The 15,910-nt window shown below is 55.2% G+C and overlaps 4 protein-coding genes across 4 annotated transcripts; 1 reads left to right on the top strand and 3 right to left on the bottom strand.

Moving 5' to 3' along the window:
• Positions 1-244: 244 nt before the first annotated feature.
• VOLCADRAFT_105231 (uncharacterized protein) lies at positions 245-2,104 on the bottom strand (the record flags this gene model as incomplete). The annotated part of the gene is made up of 2 exons (XM_002951673.1): positions 245-891; positions 1,243-2,104. The coding sequence occupies 2 exons, from the start codon at positions 2,102-2,104 to the stop codon at positions 617-619; spliced, it is 1,137 nt and encodes a 378-aa protein (XP_002951719.1). The 3' UTR covers positions 245-616.
• Positions 2,105-4,490: 2,386 nt separating this feature from the next.
• Positions 4,491-6,823, bottom strand: VOLCADRAFT_105230 (uncharacterized protein). The gene is made up of 6 exons (XM_002951672.1): positions 6,666-6,823; positions 6,351-6,497; positions 5,966-6,115; positions 5,562-5,696; positions 5,212-5,361; positions 4,491-4,859 (listed from the first exon to the last, which is right to left on the bottom strand). Exons 1-6 carry the CDS (start codon positions 6,727-6,729, stop codon positions 4,711-4,713), a joined length of 795 nt encoding a protein of 264 aa, XP_002951718.1. The 5' UTR covers positions 6,730-6,823; the 3' UTR covers positions 4,491-4,710.
• A 1,936-nt stretch (positions 6,824-8,759) lies between these two features.
• Positions 8,760-11,026, bottom strand: VOLCADRAFT_121013 (uncharacterized protein; the record flags this gene model as incomplete). The annotated part of the gene is made up of 6 exons (XM_002951671.1): positions 10,810-11,026; positions 10,576-10,737; positions 10,180-10,286; positions 9,729-9,891; positions 9,419-9,567; positions 8,760-9,012 (listed from the first exon to the last, which is right to left on the bottom strand). The coding sequence occupies exons 1-6, from the start codon at positions 10,921-10,923 to the stop codon at positions 8,760-8,762; spliced, it is 948 nt and encodes a 315-aa protein (XP_002951717.1). The 5' UTR covers positions 10,924-11,026.
• A 278-nt stretch (positions 11,027-11,304) lies between these two features.
• Positions 11,305-13,440, top strand: VOLCADRAFT_121012 (uncharacterized protein). Its single transcript, XM_002951768.1, has 5 exons — positions 11,305-11,405; positions 11,476-11,528; positions 11,624-11,781; positions 12,337-12,402; positions 13,040-13,440. The coding sequence occupies exons 1-5, from the start codon at positions 11,365-11,367 to the stop codon at positions 13,310-13,312; spliced, it is 591 nt and encodes a 196-aa protein (XP_002951814.1). The 5' UTR covers positions 11,305-11,364; the 3' UTR covers positions 13,313-13,440.
• The last annotated feature ends 2,470 nt before the right edge of the window (positions 13,441-15,910 follow it).

Genomic DNA, 15,910 nt, shown 5'->3' with positions numbered 1-15,910 from the left:
TTAGTACGGGGGATCGGAGCATGTTCATGAGGCACACTCAACCGTCAATCCACATGCACCTGGGGAAGCGGACCCAGGATTGTCCCCTGAACAACTGCCACGGCATTACGGCTATCCAGCAGCGCGAGGTACTATGTCATACGAGGCCCTGGATCACCTCAGCTGGCCGGGGGATCAGCCAACTCATCAAAGTCTGCAAGGCACGTTTTCCGCGGGTCACACAGAGGAGGGCTGTACTGCAGTTCCCGCATCCCAATTTAAGCTGTGAGTGACGGGGAAGCGGCTTTGCGCCAGCTGCTGCAGACGTTTTTGGGAATTTAATGCTCTCAAAACGTATCCCGTTTGCCCACCTACCTTCCTTTAGGAAATTCACTATCAACGTTACTGCGCGGGGCCGCGGCTCCAGCAGTGCAATGTCTCCTACGAGCAGCGCTTCGCGTGCGAGGAGCGCGAGAGCTCTCTAGTATACAGCGGCCCCCGGGCCCCCCGACCTGAGCATGCCACTGGCAGCAGCATTGCGCATCAGCTGCGCATCAGCGGAATATAAATAACAGCCCTCCAATATGAAGGCTTTCGTCTCCCCCTCCTCAATTTCCCCCTCTCCCAGTCGTCAATTCTAGCTGAGCGTAATGTTGAAATGCAGCTCCTGCGCCAGGAAGGTCATGTCGTTGGGGCTCGCCTTGGGCTTGGTGGGCAGCTTCACGATGGCGTCCATCAGGCTCATATCCCAGATGAAACCCCAGCAAAGGTGGCAGTCACCGAAGCCCGACTGGTCAATCAGGTTGACGAAGAAGTCGGGGCCGCCGCCGCAGCCAGCCCAGCACGCCAGCCCGCGCTCCATGACCTTCTTCTGCTGCGGGTTGGGCAGCCGCGTGGTGCCCACGTAACCACCTGCGCACCGTACGTATTGGAAGTCGAAGTGGGAAGTTGGAGCTTGGCAACAGTGAACTACAGCAGCACGTGTTGGAGCGAATAGAGAGACGCAATCGCCGCAGCTGCCTCGTCCCGAGCCACAGCCCAGATGCCAAGACCCCTGGCCGCGGCTCCACCTTTTTCTGAAGTTTGTGTAGTTCCTCCCCCTTCCATTCTACGGTTCTAATTGTAGCGCCGGCTTCTTGGGCACTCCTGCACTGCACGGCTAGTAGGACGCTACGGAACAGACCACCCTCGATGCCCCCGTCCGGGCCTACCAGGCCTACGTCTAACACCAAATCCGCAACTGGGTTCAGTCCTCGAACGCACCAGGGTGGAACAAGACGCCCTGCACCAGGAAGTTCGTCTCCACGCGGTACAGCTTGCAGCCATCGCAAGCGCTGCCAGCCAACATGGCCGCCAGTCGCCGGATCTCGTGCACGGACCGCGGGGCCAGGTCAGGCAACAACTCTACCACCACATCTCCCATAGGTAAGTGCATTGTCAGCGTCTTCATGGATTGGTACGGCAGGAGCCACTCATCGCCGGGGTATACCACACCGGAGGTCCACATGCTGTTAGCCCCCGGCTGTGGCGGCGGTGGCAGCTTTGCGAGGGACTTGAGCCAGCATTCCTGGTAGTGGGGCCCGCAGCGTGCGGCGTCACCGCAGAAGACCCATACATTGCACGTTGTGCTGTTAGGGCCCTTGTCCAGTCCGCCACGTGAGGCGGCTAGCTGGTGGGACGAACAGGCAGCACAGCACTCCGCTGCGCTGCGCGCGTGATGGGCGCTACCCCAGACGACGGTATCGCCCCAGTATTCGGTGTGCCAGGCGACATGGCATTGCGTGCCGGCAAGGGACAGTGCACGGAGAGCAGCCTGCTCGGTGGCAAGGTCGTTGGATGCGGAGTACGTGGCTTGCGATGCGAGTGTGGGAGGTGATGTTGTCTGGGCAGAGCGCGCTGCCGCCATGGCTGTTGCGAGCTCAGCAGCCACCCGGCTGACTGACTGTGCCGCTAACCCTGACATTCCGTGAGTCTCCCATTCATGTAGTAGGTCAAGAAGGCTATCCAAGTCCGTCAGATGTGCAGGGACTGAGGGAGGGCACAGCGACTTGAAACGGACGAAGGCGACACATAACAGAGCTATAGACCCAAAAGTCACAATTAGAAGGCCTATCTTCAGCCCCATTCTAAAGATGTGCCAGAATTCTACAGCGGAAACGTGCAAAGAAGGGCCAGCAGCCACAGCCTGGCAACAGCAAGTCGTCCTATTCACTATTTCATCAACGCATATGCATGTACGACTAGCTGTATCCTGACCTACTAAAAACAAATGCACATACAGGATGGTCATGTGCTACTGCCACAAACTTCTTAGCCAATACGTCCGTACGGATAGCATGACAGGAGTGTGGAAGAGTAATATAATGAAACCTGAATATCTATTTACTTAATCAGCCTTTTAAGCGAAGTTACAGAGGTTTATTGGGAATGTCTTGATCCATTAGGAAAGCTGGATCAATCCCGCTCTGTAAAAACATCGGGCCGTCATGAGCGCTGATCGGCAAGTCACTCCATCGCATGTTATAAGACGCATTGCGCAGTCGTGTAACACTTGAGCGCCACCATTGGGTTCTGGGTGCTGTACTGCCCCGTGCTTCGTGTTGCAGAATACATATGGTGCGCGATCAGTACAACGTCTTTATGAAAAGTCCCTCCCTATTCGGTTCTGGGAGGTTACATTGCAGTGACCGCCATGGGGTGGCAGGCGTAAGCCCATACCTGAAGCGATTTTATGTGCGCGATATAGATACCATGATAATGCTGATTGTGGACGCCATTTTGACTCAATCGTGAGTCCCCACGGGCCCGTGGCTTTTCCTCATCGGCCGTGCTGTATTGGGGTTGGTGACCGACGCGCAAGCCCCCTTCCGCCTTTCCTTAGATTTAGATCATCTCCCGATGCATCCGAAACCGTTGGGATGCGTTACGATAGGCATCCTGTGGACCGTTGTTGAGTGGGATTCCCATACACGATGGCAAGGTGCAATGTAGGTCGTCAAGCATCTGCCTGTCCACAACCTGGGAGCTTCTAGGGGCTTTGACCTGCAGCCAGTGGTTCAAGGCGTGCATTTGGCGCACGAAGCGAGATGGATGAATGGCTCCCCGTCGTGCCCCTCCCAGGATAGGCCACGCTGCCACCGTCACTGTTCTCTTCTAGGTCCTTACCCCCTGCTTTGCGCTCTGCCCCGAGGCTCGCCCTGCACTCCCAACGCGAACACTACCCGTGGCCATGCAGCCCGTCGGGCTCCAGCAGCAGCAATAGCATTCCCACACCCCATCAGCCCAAGCAACAGCAGCTGCAGCCAGTGGGGTCCTGCTGCCACCCTCGGGAATTGCTTGGGTGGACTACGTGCACATCCTGCCACAGAGCCCCGCGGTACGGCCCTACCGAGCGTAAGGTTCTGTGTTTTGGTTTCTTTTACGTTTTGGTATTTCACCTGCTGTGCGCACGATGCCGTCTGAGCGAGGAGGTCGTGTTATTTCACTTGCTGTTGTCTTGTCAGCACAGGCTTTTGATTTGCATTTCGCGTGCGCATTTTTCTCAGTGTCAGTATCCCGTCTTTTTCCGCTTCATGCTGCCTCTGATTCCGGTTCCATCTTTCCTGCCTTTCTCTGTCTTCGCGTTTGGTTGAGGTGAGGTTGTGGCTTCTTGCTTTTACCCGGTATAGTCCAGCGGAAGGCCTGGTATAGTCCCCGTGGTGCTCCATGTCCGTGATCAGGAGGATCTCTCCGCGTTTTAGTGTTCTAACTCAATGGGCGCGTGTAGTTCTTGAAGCGGTTCCCGGTTGGGGCTTGTTTCACCTTTCTGTGGTCGCGCTCTTTAGTTGCCACTTCTAATCGGGCCAGGCGCAGCTCCTGGAAAGCGTAACAACACAATAGGTTGATTTATTACCATTGTTGCAGCTGTACGTGTCCTTTCGATACTGTGCAATTCTAACAGGGTGCCTTTGGTATGCGCTTGCGTAAAGGTGGGAGCTGGCAAGTCACCGTTCGATTCCTTCACCTGCATGCCACTTTACAAATGCCACATAACGATAACAATGACGATAAGAGCCTTTGCCAATGCCGCATGCATGTGTACCCTAAATCACTTCGGACGGTTTCGCACGTTCAAGGCACCGCCGCGTGCTGCAAACAGCTGCAAATAAATGCTGCACGCCTGTCTAGTTTATTCTTGTGACAGCAAAAGCGCATATTATCATTTGTTCGCCGCTGCCCTTTCCTCCAAAAACAAACACACGAGGCTCCCGGCAAGCCACCCTATTATGGTGTTTATGCAACCGTAAGAGCCCCACAATCTGAGCTTCTCATACCCAGTCTAGTCAAACTCGCATCCACGAAGGGCAGCACCTCCGTCTGATCGCCTGCGCGCTACCATACCCTTGCCGCTGTGCCCCGGTCCGAATCGGTCTATAGATCTCCCTTTCTAGGACGCCATGTGCCTAAGTATCATTTGTGTGAATCGGTTGTCTCGGACTACTCAGGGATGATGCCATGGGCAGAGCGGCCGCGCACAGGCCAGCCTTGCACCTGCACCCAGCTTCATTCCTTATCCTCCGCCAGTTGCCTCGGTCCCAACCGTGATATCCCGCGGCACCAAAGGCACACGTATACGCCGCAAGCGGCGGCTTCCTATGCACCGCAGCCAGCAGGACGCTATCAAGGAGCGCCACCGCCTGGCTGAGGCGCTCGCTGCATCTCAATTACCAAAAGGGCCGTTGCCGCATGAGTTTATGCCTTAAGTGGCGGGGGCTGCACCTTGCCGACGGGTGGTGGATGCGTCTTGCCAGTCAACGGGGGCTGCACCTTGCCGACGGGTGGTGGGTGCGTCTTGCCGGTCAGCGGGGGCTGCACCTTGCCGACGGGTGGCTTGACGGCAACTGCACCGCACGTGTTGGGGTCACAGGCAGCAGTGCAAGGACCGGGCGAGGGGGGTCAGGAAAGGATAGCAACCCTGAGGAAAGGCAAATGGGACACCGATTAAGACATACTGTGCAGCCTGCCACCCCTGTACGCACAAAGCTGTCATAGAACAGGATTAACCTGTCGCGTGCTTGCGCGATGATTGATGTTTGGGTTTTTTTCCTCTTTATTGGGAGAGGAAGCCCACCGCAAGGTCACGTGCGGCCCCAGCTGCGCACATCCGCTCAGCAAGCAACCACATGGCTTTTACTTCCCTCCGTGCAGCGGCTTACTAGGATTTTCCATCGCAAAGCCTGAACCCGAGCTTACGTAAATGGCGTTTGGCGGCTGCCTCAACCTCGAAATCGAAAACGCTGTCACTAACCGACTCGCTCGACTCAAGCAGGCCGCGGGTAACACTGGGCGGAGGCTGCTTCTTGGGGGGCGGGGACCGCTTCTTGGGAGCCTTCTTCGCGGCAACTGCAAGGGCGTTGGGGAAGCGGGATAACGTTTGCAGTCAGGATCTCCGCTCTGGTGATTAAAATACGCACAATTTACACACACACATACACACACACAAGCATGGCATCTCACATCCATGCAGAGTCCCTTTAGAAAGCCTGTCTGCGTCTTCCACCTCTCAGATTTCGCCTAGGAGACACAACTGCGACCCCACTTACGAGCCTGGCGCCTGACGCTTGCCTCTGCCTCAATCTGGAAGACGCTGTCGTCCTCTAGCAGGCCGCGGGTAACACTGGGCGGCGGCTGCTTCTTGGGGGGCGGGGAGTGCTTCTTGTGAGCCTTCTTCGCGGCGACTGCAAGGGCAGTTGGGCAACCGCCAGGGCAGATGTGAGTGCAACGCGAGCTATGTTCGTGCGGTGGTGTGGCCCAACAGTGGGCCTACAAAATTATCCACGAGCCCTCAATAAACGCTAGGCGGCGGCTTCATGGACGTACCCTTCATGGTATCATTTATCCCCACTTATTGGCACCTAGACAAAGCGCCCTGCCGACGTATCGAATCTTTGTAGGGCCCTCGCCGGCTCGGCAAAGGTCTTACTGCGCACGTCAACTTCCAACTTACGTAGCTGACGTTCGATGGTGGCCTCGGCCTCGCTCTCGAAAACGCTGCCACTAACCGACTCGCTCGACTCAAGCAGGCCGCGGGTAACACTGGGCGGAGGCTGCTTCTTGGGGGGGGGGGACCGCTTCTTGGGAGCCTTCTTCGCGGCAACTGCAAGGTTTGGCAACGCACAGCGAAGTTCAATCAGGAAGCGTGGATATGGAAAGTATTGAAGCAACGACGAAGGCATAAGCTGGCAACCAAGGCTACGAAGGATTCCTAAATCAAAGGTATTTTAAACAGGAATAGGAATCTTCCAAACGTGTGCTTCCCATCGCGAGCTCGCGACAGCATATCCCGAACCAAGCACAACCTCTCCTAACGGCATTAACCACTCCATACTTACGCAACTGACGAGTGACAGCAGGGTCGGCCTCCATTTCCAGTAGATCAAAGCCAGCATTAGAATCCGTAGTCATAAGACCCCGGTGCGATGGCTTGGAATGGCTAGGCGCGGGATGGGCTTTCGATGATGCAGCGCCGGTAGCCAGCACTGTGAAATCGTTGCGGTATCGTCACGCAGTGACACATAACATATTATTATATTTTTCTTCGGGGTTTAGGTCGCTACTTGGTGGCATATGCGATGGGTCCATAGCGTTAGGATGGCAAACTGGATGGTCAAAATTGAGACCTTGGGTTCATTTGAGCATCAACTCACCTGTCATTATAAGTACCCCAGCAGCGAGCAGCCGCAGCACAGAGGCCGGATTTGTCATCCGCATACTTTATGCCTGTGGTGATGGGCGACGGGTAAAGGCAAACCTCTGCGACTTGCGAAGTTGACCCAAACCCTTATACAATAATGTAAAATTTATTTAACCAGGATTATTAAGTTATGCCTTGCCGCCTTGCGGTTTTGTATTGGCTTGGAGGTAGTTGCTGGGCCGTCCGTACCGGTTCGTAAGGTTCGTAGACGCCAGAAGGCCCCTTCGAGATTTTGATAGACCATCTGTGTACATATTAGACTCTTAAAGATATTGGAAATTTTACACACCAATTCTTCCGTAGCCAAATGGTGTCATTGGGCAGAATCCCAGGCCAGTTTCTGTTTGACACCGTTGGGCTACTGCAACTACTGCACAGGCGGGCGCCGTTGTCCCACTCTATCGAGAAATAACCTACGGTCTACTTTGGACGTTCAATGTCTTGATGTATGGTGTCGGCTGCCATTGGCATAAAACATGCAAGGAATCGGCCGCATCCCGGGTAGATAGAGTCGCGGCATGATGAGATGACACGTAGGCAAAGTTACATTATTCATCGATCTTTTGCTCTTATTAGGCATTGATCAGCGCTGCCATATCTTATATGAAGCGCGTAAGACCCCCTTCCTGCTTAAGATTGACACAAGCAAAATGGTAGCCCATAAGTCCTTCTTATGCGAATTATTACACCGTAAATCTCTGTTGAGATTCAATATCTGTTTCTTAAGGAGAGAGGAGATCATGAAGGCGACAGATGGAGGTGAACTTCTCGCCGGCCATACCGTTCTAGTGCTGGCATCATAGCAAGCTTCGGCCCCCTGCGAAATTTACAGAATTTGTCTCAAAGCCATTCCCAAGCATTCAAAAAAGCAATAGAAAAACATAGTCGAGCACCATAGCAGGTGCACACGAACGTTAGAAGAAAATCCTGCGGAGAAGCTGCATTGATGGCGTTCAGTCGCGCCCCCTTACTCTCTTTCACACTCTCATCTTTCTGGATCTTCCTGCCTACAAAGCTCCCTCTCAAGTACTACGAGACAAACAACAACAATGATTGCCGTCGGACAAAGTTGGGCCTATGCAGACCCCAGCGCCATGTCTCTCTGCCGCAGATTACGTAGCAAGCATACACCCCTCCACCAGTTCGCTCGTGTAAATTAAAGAATACCAACTGCCTCACTGCCCAACAAGACATTCTAACACGGCACCAGCTAAACTCTCTTCGACCAGCTCCAAAACGTTGGTCCCAGCGGCATATGAATGAATATTCCACTCAGCACACCTCCCTCCCTGGGTTCCATGGGAAAAAGCCGCTTTGAGGCCCTCCTCCCCAACACTGGCCATTGGGAGCACATTAGGTCCTGAGCCCGTGTTATTGGGCTGTAACGCCGCCTGACACACGTTCCCAAAGTGCTACAACCTTAGGGCCGCTACCTACGACGTTTTAAGAGATCAGGTGCCTCCACAGCAACCTCAGCCGCCTCCTGTAGCACGACCGCGCCGCCCCTCCGGTCGAGTCCGAGTCGGCGAATTTTCTATTTTGTATTTCACCCCGTAGGTTTGTTTGTTTTTTTCCTAATCCCCTCCCAGCAGCTACTGTCCGATAGGGACTGTAATACTATCGACCATACAAAAAAGAGTTCCGTGGCTTTCTAGTGCCTATTTCCCCACGATAAGATGGAAGCCAGACCAGTTGCACACACCGCAGGCTGATGAAGTGGGAATTGCCAATCTGTGAGGAGCTGCCTGCGTAGCAGCACGGGCCGAGCTGATTCATCCGCCTATGAGCGTCAGCTACGGCTCTGCGGATTACCCCGCCTTGTCTTCGCACATGAGATTCCAGCCGTGTGAGTCAGTACCTGATCTGCTAGCTTCAGCTCATTGAGCGCCGCAACAGCGGAGCCCATGATGTGCGGGTGTGCCTGCTGCAGGGACGCAACATTACCACTGCCTCCGTGGGTCGGTCTTGCCGCATCGGTGTGGACCGGGGGACCACATCAAGGCGCCGGATGGGTTGGCTTCGTGCGCTGTCACATCGTGCCCTTCGTTCATGGTGCTGCTGTTAGAGGCCCGCCCGCTGGCTGGGCTGTCCCACTCTGCCCGGGGTCTGATGGGGACGCCGGCGATGCAGCGCTGGCGTCATCAGACCAGTGGCGGCTTGTAGCGCCACTGTTGGCGGTCGGCTCCGCTGCCCCTCCTGGCCCTGTCGGCCCGGTAGCTCCCTGTCCGGAGCTGCGTACATGTCCGGGTCTTAGCAGGTTGGTTCCAGAGTCCATCCGGTCCTCCACTGGGGCCCCCGCACTGCGGGGAGAGCGGTCCAGGAGCCGGGCACCAGGGGGCTTTGTGGCCAATAGCAGTTACAGGTCGGGACACGGGAGATTTGACGAGGACGGGGCTGGCGGAGTATGCATGGAAGGCCGCAGAGCCATCGAATGTGCGCGTCGGGGCAGCAACCCCTCTGCAGGCGGCGCCGAAGAACTGAGTCCCATCCCATCCTGTCTTCTTGCCGACACCTGTGAATGCGTGCTGAAACGCCCATAACTCCAGTTTCCACTTCGCCAACCTCTTATGTGCGCAACGACGGACACCGAAGTGAAGCTCCTGGCGGAGCCTGTAGTAAGACATAGTTTCCACGACCTTCACACCTGCATAGGTGCAATTGGCGCCATGGCGACCCGTTCCCATAAACGCCCACCCGTTCGCCCACCCTTTGTGGACTACTACGAATGCTTCCTCGTCCGCCACTGTAACCGCCGGTGCATCGCCCACAGAGCGAGCGCCATATACCAGCCGCAGTATTAACTGTACGGCGCCGATCACGGCACCAAACATGTTAGGCAGCCATAGGTTGATGTCCTGTGAGGTGAAGTGAAGTTACATGTAGGGTGGGTTTGGAGAATGTGATGTGAGTTCGTAGGAGGCCACGTGACTTGGCGACCCGATGCCCAAGAGGTACTCAGTGCTAGAAGCACGCCGTTCTTGCCCGCGACCCCTCTGGTACCCTCACCTCACCTCACCTTTACCGCTAGTCCGTATATGGTCCACATGGAGCCGTTGGCGATGGCAGTGGCCGCCAGGGGGGGGTAGATGGAGGCAGCGTTGCGGGTGCGCACTATAGAGACCATGGTGGACAGGGGCACGAAGTAGTAGCACATCAGGATGGCCACTGCGCTGATGCCCCTGGGTGACACGCGGGGTTCAGGTGAAGCACAGTGGAGCCAATAGCCTTGGAAAAGACCAGGCTAGGGGAGGATGCCTTGCGCTTGACGGCTGACTGCCGGGCATACAGATTGGGTAAAGGAACCAGTCACACAGTGATGACCGGGCAGAGAAGGGGCAGAGAGGGCAAATGAGGTTTGGTGGGGCTAGGAGGCGTCTGACGCAAACAGGAGTTCCACACGTTCCACACGTTCCATACTTTCCACTTCCATAAGACACGTGCAACGCCAGAAGGGATGTATACCGTACCACATGCGCTGCGACTCCGTCTGGGCTAGCCCAAAGCAAGAGATAAGGCCCAGCATGATGAAGTATCCAGAGCCCGCCACCAGTAGCCCCGTAATCAGGTCTTGCAGCTGCGGGAAATTCAGACGTAAGGAGCAGTCAGGGACAGGCTAATCGAAACCCTGAATATACGGACGCCGGGATGGCAAGCACCATTTGTCCTTACAGACAGACAGGCGAGGGATAACGCACGGAACGACCGATGAGCATAACCTCTGGAGTTCTCCCACGGGGTAAGGGCACGGTCCCTAGCACGCCAACATCCGAAACTTTAGCTGGCCCCGTCTGCGCAGGTGTCCGAACACCCGCACGACGGTGTGTCCTTTCGCACTGACCAGTGGAAAACCACAAATTTCTCACCTTTTGAGGTGCACATGAGAAAGCGGTCAACGTGAAGAACATACCAGCCAGGAAGCCGATGATGTTCGCTGGGAAAATGTACGGGTTTGCGACAGCATAGCCGTACGCAACCCACCCCGCCGCATTTATGCATGTCATAGGGTAAGGTAGCGGGTTGATGTCCTGTATGTTACATGAGTATCATCAAGATTGGTGCAGGGATTCTGGGTGCAGGGAAAGGGGCGGCAGCCTTACCATCAGCTTGCCCGTCTGCCGGAGCCGGAGCACTGCCGGAAAAGGAGACAAAAGCATTGCCGTTGCCAGGATGTTGCCGAAAATTGGCACAGCTGTCTCCGTGAAGGCGCCCATCGCTTTGTCCCTCCGCAACAATCGCAGCGAACGGCGTTGTCTTAAGGGTGTCCAAGTCAGACTGCTACCATGCCTTTATTATTGGTTAACGAGGATCTGTTACTTCCACGCATGTAAACTTGACTCAAGTTGTGCCTGCCAACAATCAGCCTCAAACGGCTACAGTAAGATTTTGTGCCGGGGAGCTGCTTCTCGACCGACAATTATACAGGAGCCATTAGCAGCTCTCAATACGCTCTAACCTCAAGGTCAATCAGGGACTGCGTGCGGTATAATTTGTAACTCGTACCGGTACTTCAAACCGTCCATAACAACGACCACATGGTCATCCATTCTGTAGTGCATTCCGTCCTGCTTGCTTTTTTTCTAGTTTTCAAGAGAACCATAAAGGTGATTATTTAATCCAAACAAGCCACACCGCAGCAGCTAGCTTGACGAGGAATGGAGCTTTTGACAGCTGTCTTGCTTCTAACACTTTTAGGGTAGGTGAAATCACATTGCTAAATGCTTCGGGCATGGCCGCCATAATGTGCCTCCCATGCGTTTGTGCAGGCTAGTTTGCGCTGATCCTTCTGGCGTGATTAGGGGGAAAATCATTATACCTTGTAAGTACATGCCCAAATTGATATGTCCTGGTGGGCGCTCTATGAGCACACAGCGACTGTACCTCCTTGTGGCTGCTCTGCGCTTACCTCCGCAGCCACCATGAACCACTCAAGTACAGTCTTAACTCTCCATACAGCACACGGGGATCTAATCCGCACGTTTGTCGGCCGGGATGGCTCGTTCGTGCTATCCGACGTACCGTCCGGTGTGCATCTCCTTCAACCCTTCCACTTATTGCTCATCTTCCCAGAGGTACGCCACGAGGCTGGCACCGCAATGGCGCTGAAAGTCCAGCGGGGGGTGCTCTTGGCCAGGAGGGAATGGACCAGTGCGCGGAGGGGCAGCTGGTGGGCCTGACACCAGCGCTGCCGGCGCCATCCGCTTGGAAGCAAACCATAACACAATGGACGCACCGCAAGCCGGTAAATGCCGGTACTGCACAGTGCGGTCCAAGGGCTCTAGGATTCCGTAATGGCCTTTCCAGACAACAGCAAGCTAGTACGCCGCACATTCGCACCTCAAATCCGCCCGAACGGCCCAGCAGCTTCCGGACAGCAACGCCCAATCATCGAAGGGTTTACGGCCATGGCAGGCCGATCCTTGCCTCGACGGGCCTCATACGGGCGCGGCCGCGCCTTCATTCTCGCGTCGAAGGTTACCCTGTCCAGGAGGCGAGCCGTCATAGGATTGTTGCACTGGCTCCTGTGGTTGCACGGTCCGTATGCTTGTAGCGGTCGCCGTCCAGTAAAGAACACTTCGGGCCCTCCATATGGCCTTTGCTGACAGTCCACCTTGGCCCTGTGGCAGATCCGCGTGGAGATAAACCGCAAGGGCACACTGGTGCGCGCGTCCCTCAGCCACAATCGCCATTTGGTGCGTTTGGGAGGGAGGGAGAAGGCCAGCAACGACCGGGGGTGGGAAATGGTATTTCGCATCCGGATGGGACCCGGGTGGGAACGAAACGGAGACCGAGCCCCTTTGCTAAAGGTCCAAGGATCTCTGTGTGTCTGTATTATCATGTTATGGCATAAGCTTTTCATATCTAAGTTACGTGCACATGACCGTATACCCTGAAGCGCTCTATGGGGCGTAGCTTGGGGGCCCCCTTAATGGGTTTGCATTCTCGGGTCTGTTGATACAGTGAGCACATTCCTCCCAAAGTTCCGATTGCTTGAGTCCACCGAGCTTAGAGCCAATGAGACCCATTCCTTGCCGAATGTGGGTCGCACGGAGTCCTAGACGCCAGGGTCATGGAGGTTACACAAGCGCGTGGGCCCCCTGGGTAATAGCCATTGAGCCTTCTGGTATCCCTGCGTTCATGGCCTGTATCACCTTTCAGCAGGGGCAACAAAGCTATATTAAGTCCTGATTTGACCTTATTATGGTAGGACCTATTATCCCCCAGTGCCCAGACCGACAGATGGATAGGTCCCATCGCAATCGGCCTTCCTGGCCACTCTGCCCCTGCACCAGCTGCCTGCTCCCCCGCTCCTCTCCTAAATCATAACAGGTGCTGCACAGCCCCCTCGTCATTCGACCTGCCGGGGAGGCTCAATACTACGAGAAGCGCAAGCCCTTCGATGTGTGGAGCTTTGTCAAGAGCCCCTACGGCATAATGATTGTCATATCTGTGTTCGCGATTGTGGTGTTCCCACGCATGAAAATGGACCCGGAGGACTACAAGGAGCTGCAGGAGCAGATGCGAGGAGCTAGCAATGGCCAGGCAGAGGGCGGTCAGGTGGCGGGGCAGCGGCAGCAGGCTGCCCGGCTGCGCGACAGGTGATTGATTTGAAACCCCTCTCTGTGCAGCCATTAATTCTGGCGGCGGTAATGGCCAGTGATGATTATTGGTGGCCCTGGACGGCTGGGCACAGCTGGACCGCAGCATCTTGATGCTGGATGGGCAATGTCGTTGGTCGCTGCGGCAAGATTGGGCTCAGCGTCCGGAGAAGTCCTCTGGCTAGTTTGTTCGCTTACTGTTTGGCGGGACCGGCTAGCTGCGGGTGCTGGTGGTGCTGAGTGGTACCTGTCCGGGGACGGACGGCTAAAGAAGGCCCTACACGCTTGCGGAGACATTTGCCGGCATGACCTAAACATTTTGGGGTGTTCAAGATCACGCCAACGGATGGAAGCTGGATTATTAGGTTCGTGCTGGCGTCGGACTGAACTTCGACGCCAAGTTCAGTCCAAGTTCAGTCCGAGGTCCGAGTCCCTCTCTTCCCTCGCGTCGCACCTTCTGCCCATCCCATCCAGCTGAGCTAGGTTCCTCGGTGGAGCCCATACCGAGACATCTTTGACCACTGAATGTCATCCAGCCGTCGTAGAGAGTCCTGTTGCCTTGCGAACCGCCAGACGCTTTTGGCGGTTGTTGCGACCGGTTGTCCGATGGTAGGGTGTCCTCTGCTGCGGGAGCAACCACCCTTAACGGCACGTGCGGCATGCGTGTCAAATATTCTCCATGCAACTGGGATCAACTGTCAGTGGAGACGGGCGGCATTCAGCCTCCTCGGCCTGCGCTGTAACATATACTGCTCCTGTTGCCTCAGGCGCATGCTGGCCGGAATGGAGAAAAGAAACGATGTTGCGTGCTAATCCTTTCCAAGTTCCAATCTTCGGCTGAGTTTGACTGTTAACCATGGACCTGCTGTCAACGTCATGGATGGATGATGGATGTTACAAGCTTCAGCGAGCTCGTACGGCCCAAACGAACCCGGAGCCTCATGAACCGCTTTGACAGCGCCGTCGATAGCGAAAAGAAAAAAGAGAAAAGTAAACGAAGCAAACAAAACAAACAACAAAAAAGGAAAGTTTTACGCAAGAAGAAAACGGGTGTTTATGAGAAAGAACAGCGTCAATTTGACTCTGAAACACAATTGCCTGTTACCGCCGAGAAAGTTAGGTAGTTAGGTGCTCATGCCGGGAGCGAAACATCTCAAAAATTGCCTTTGCAAGACCACGCTGATCATCCACTTGCATGATATCACGGATGTTCGCATTGACGGGCACACCGAGGTCCCAGAGCTTCTGACGCGCAGACATAATCGCCGGACATTCTACCAAGAAGTGTTTCTCATCCTCAATAGCACCATTACTACGACACACAGCGCACACGCGGTGCTCCCTAGCCCTGTTGCTCTCACTATTAACCGCCAGGTCGGAGACACACAAACGAAAACGGATTAGGGCACGATGATGCGCCGGGGGGATATAACCCGCGTACGGCTTCGGTGGCCCCATCCAGTGCTTATGGCGGCCCATCTTCACGCCGGGCTTCCTACCGTCCGTAACGAAAACTCTAGGGTCCACAGCTAGCCTATCATTTGCCCAATCGTCGTTGACACGTGTCCTAAGGGTGTCCATCAGCGCTTCGACATCAAGCTTGCAAGCCGAGTAACGTCTAACCCTCATATCAATGCCTCCCCCGACTGCCTCCTCACCCCAGTCATGCTCTAAGTGGTTAAGGATACGAATGACTTTGGATCCCCAACCATCAAACTGCAAATTCGTTACTAACGCCAAACGAATTTCCTGACGAAAGGCGCTGTGGTATACGCTACTAGTGTCCTCCACCAAACTATTCCAGAAGCGAAATACGGATTCAGCCCAGTAACGTCAAATGCTGACCGTTAGCTCCACGGGTTTAGGAAACGCCGTACAAACAGTGCGAAAAATGCCACTGCTTTCGAAAGGGCTGAAAAGGTTGTCATCATGTATGGGCTACAAACTAGGTAGCGGTGACCTGGATTGTGGACTCGACAACCTGGTCGTCGGACGGAACTTGCTTCCATTCTCGCACAATTGAATGTCTTGTAACCAAATATTTAGATCTTTATCAGAGTGTCAGCGCCGTCATCCTCGTGATCACCAAGTGAGTCGCACGGCTTAGCGACCTCGGCATCGCCAACGACTGACAGGCGCCAGTGCTACCCGCAGTTTATCTGCCAGCACCTCGTCAGCAAAGCAGGCTGGTGCCTGTTCTCTGGAATTTGTCCAAGAGAAGGTGCATAACTGTCCCCTTGTGCGCTGGGAAGGCCCATTAGGGCCGTCCGGAGCCCGTGACCTTGAGGATCGTCCTCTCATTCGCAGTTACTGACCTCGAGGACTGCGTCGGGACCACGAGCGCCACAAAGATAGGAACATTTGTCCCTACGCGGTGTGAGGAAAAGGCTCAGCTGCTGGCGGCCTGCATTGAAGGACAGCGCTCCGCAGCAGAGCGTCGGACGGAAGAGTGCCCCAGCAAGGGCCGCAAATAGCCCCAAGCTCGGCCGTCACGAACGGACGTGGTCAGGAAAGCCTGGTCATACGCCATATTCTTTACAACTGAAGCCCTCCCGGCGCGTTCCTAGTTTGCTCCTGCCTGGCGTCACGGAAATTGGCGTCT

The sequence above is a fragment of the Volvox carteri genome (genome assembly GCF_000143455.1).
Source record: "Volvox carteri f. nagariensis unplaced genomic scaffold VOLCAscaffold_25, whole genome shotgun sequence".
Lineage (NCBI taxonomy): Eukaryota > Viridiplantae > Chlorophyta > Chlorophyceae > Chlamydomonadales > Volvocaceae > Volvox > Volvox carteri.
This window is presented reverse-complemented; position numbering and strand designations above follow the sequence as displayed.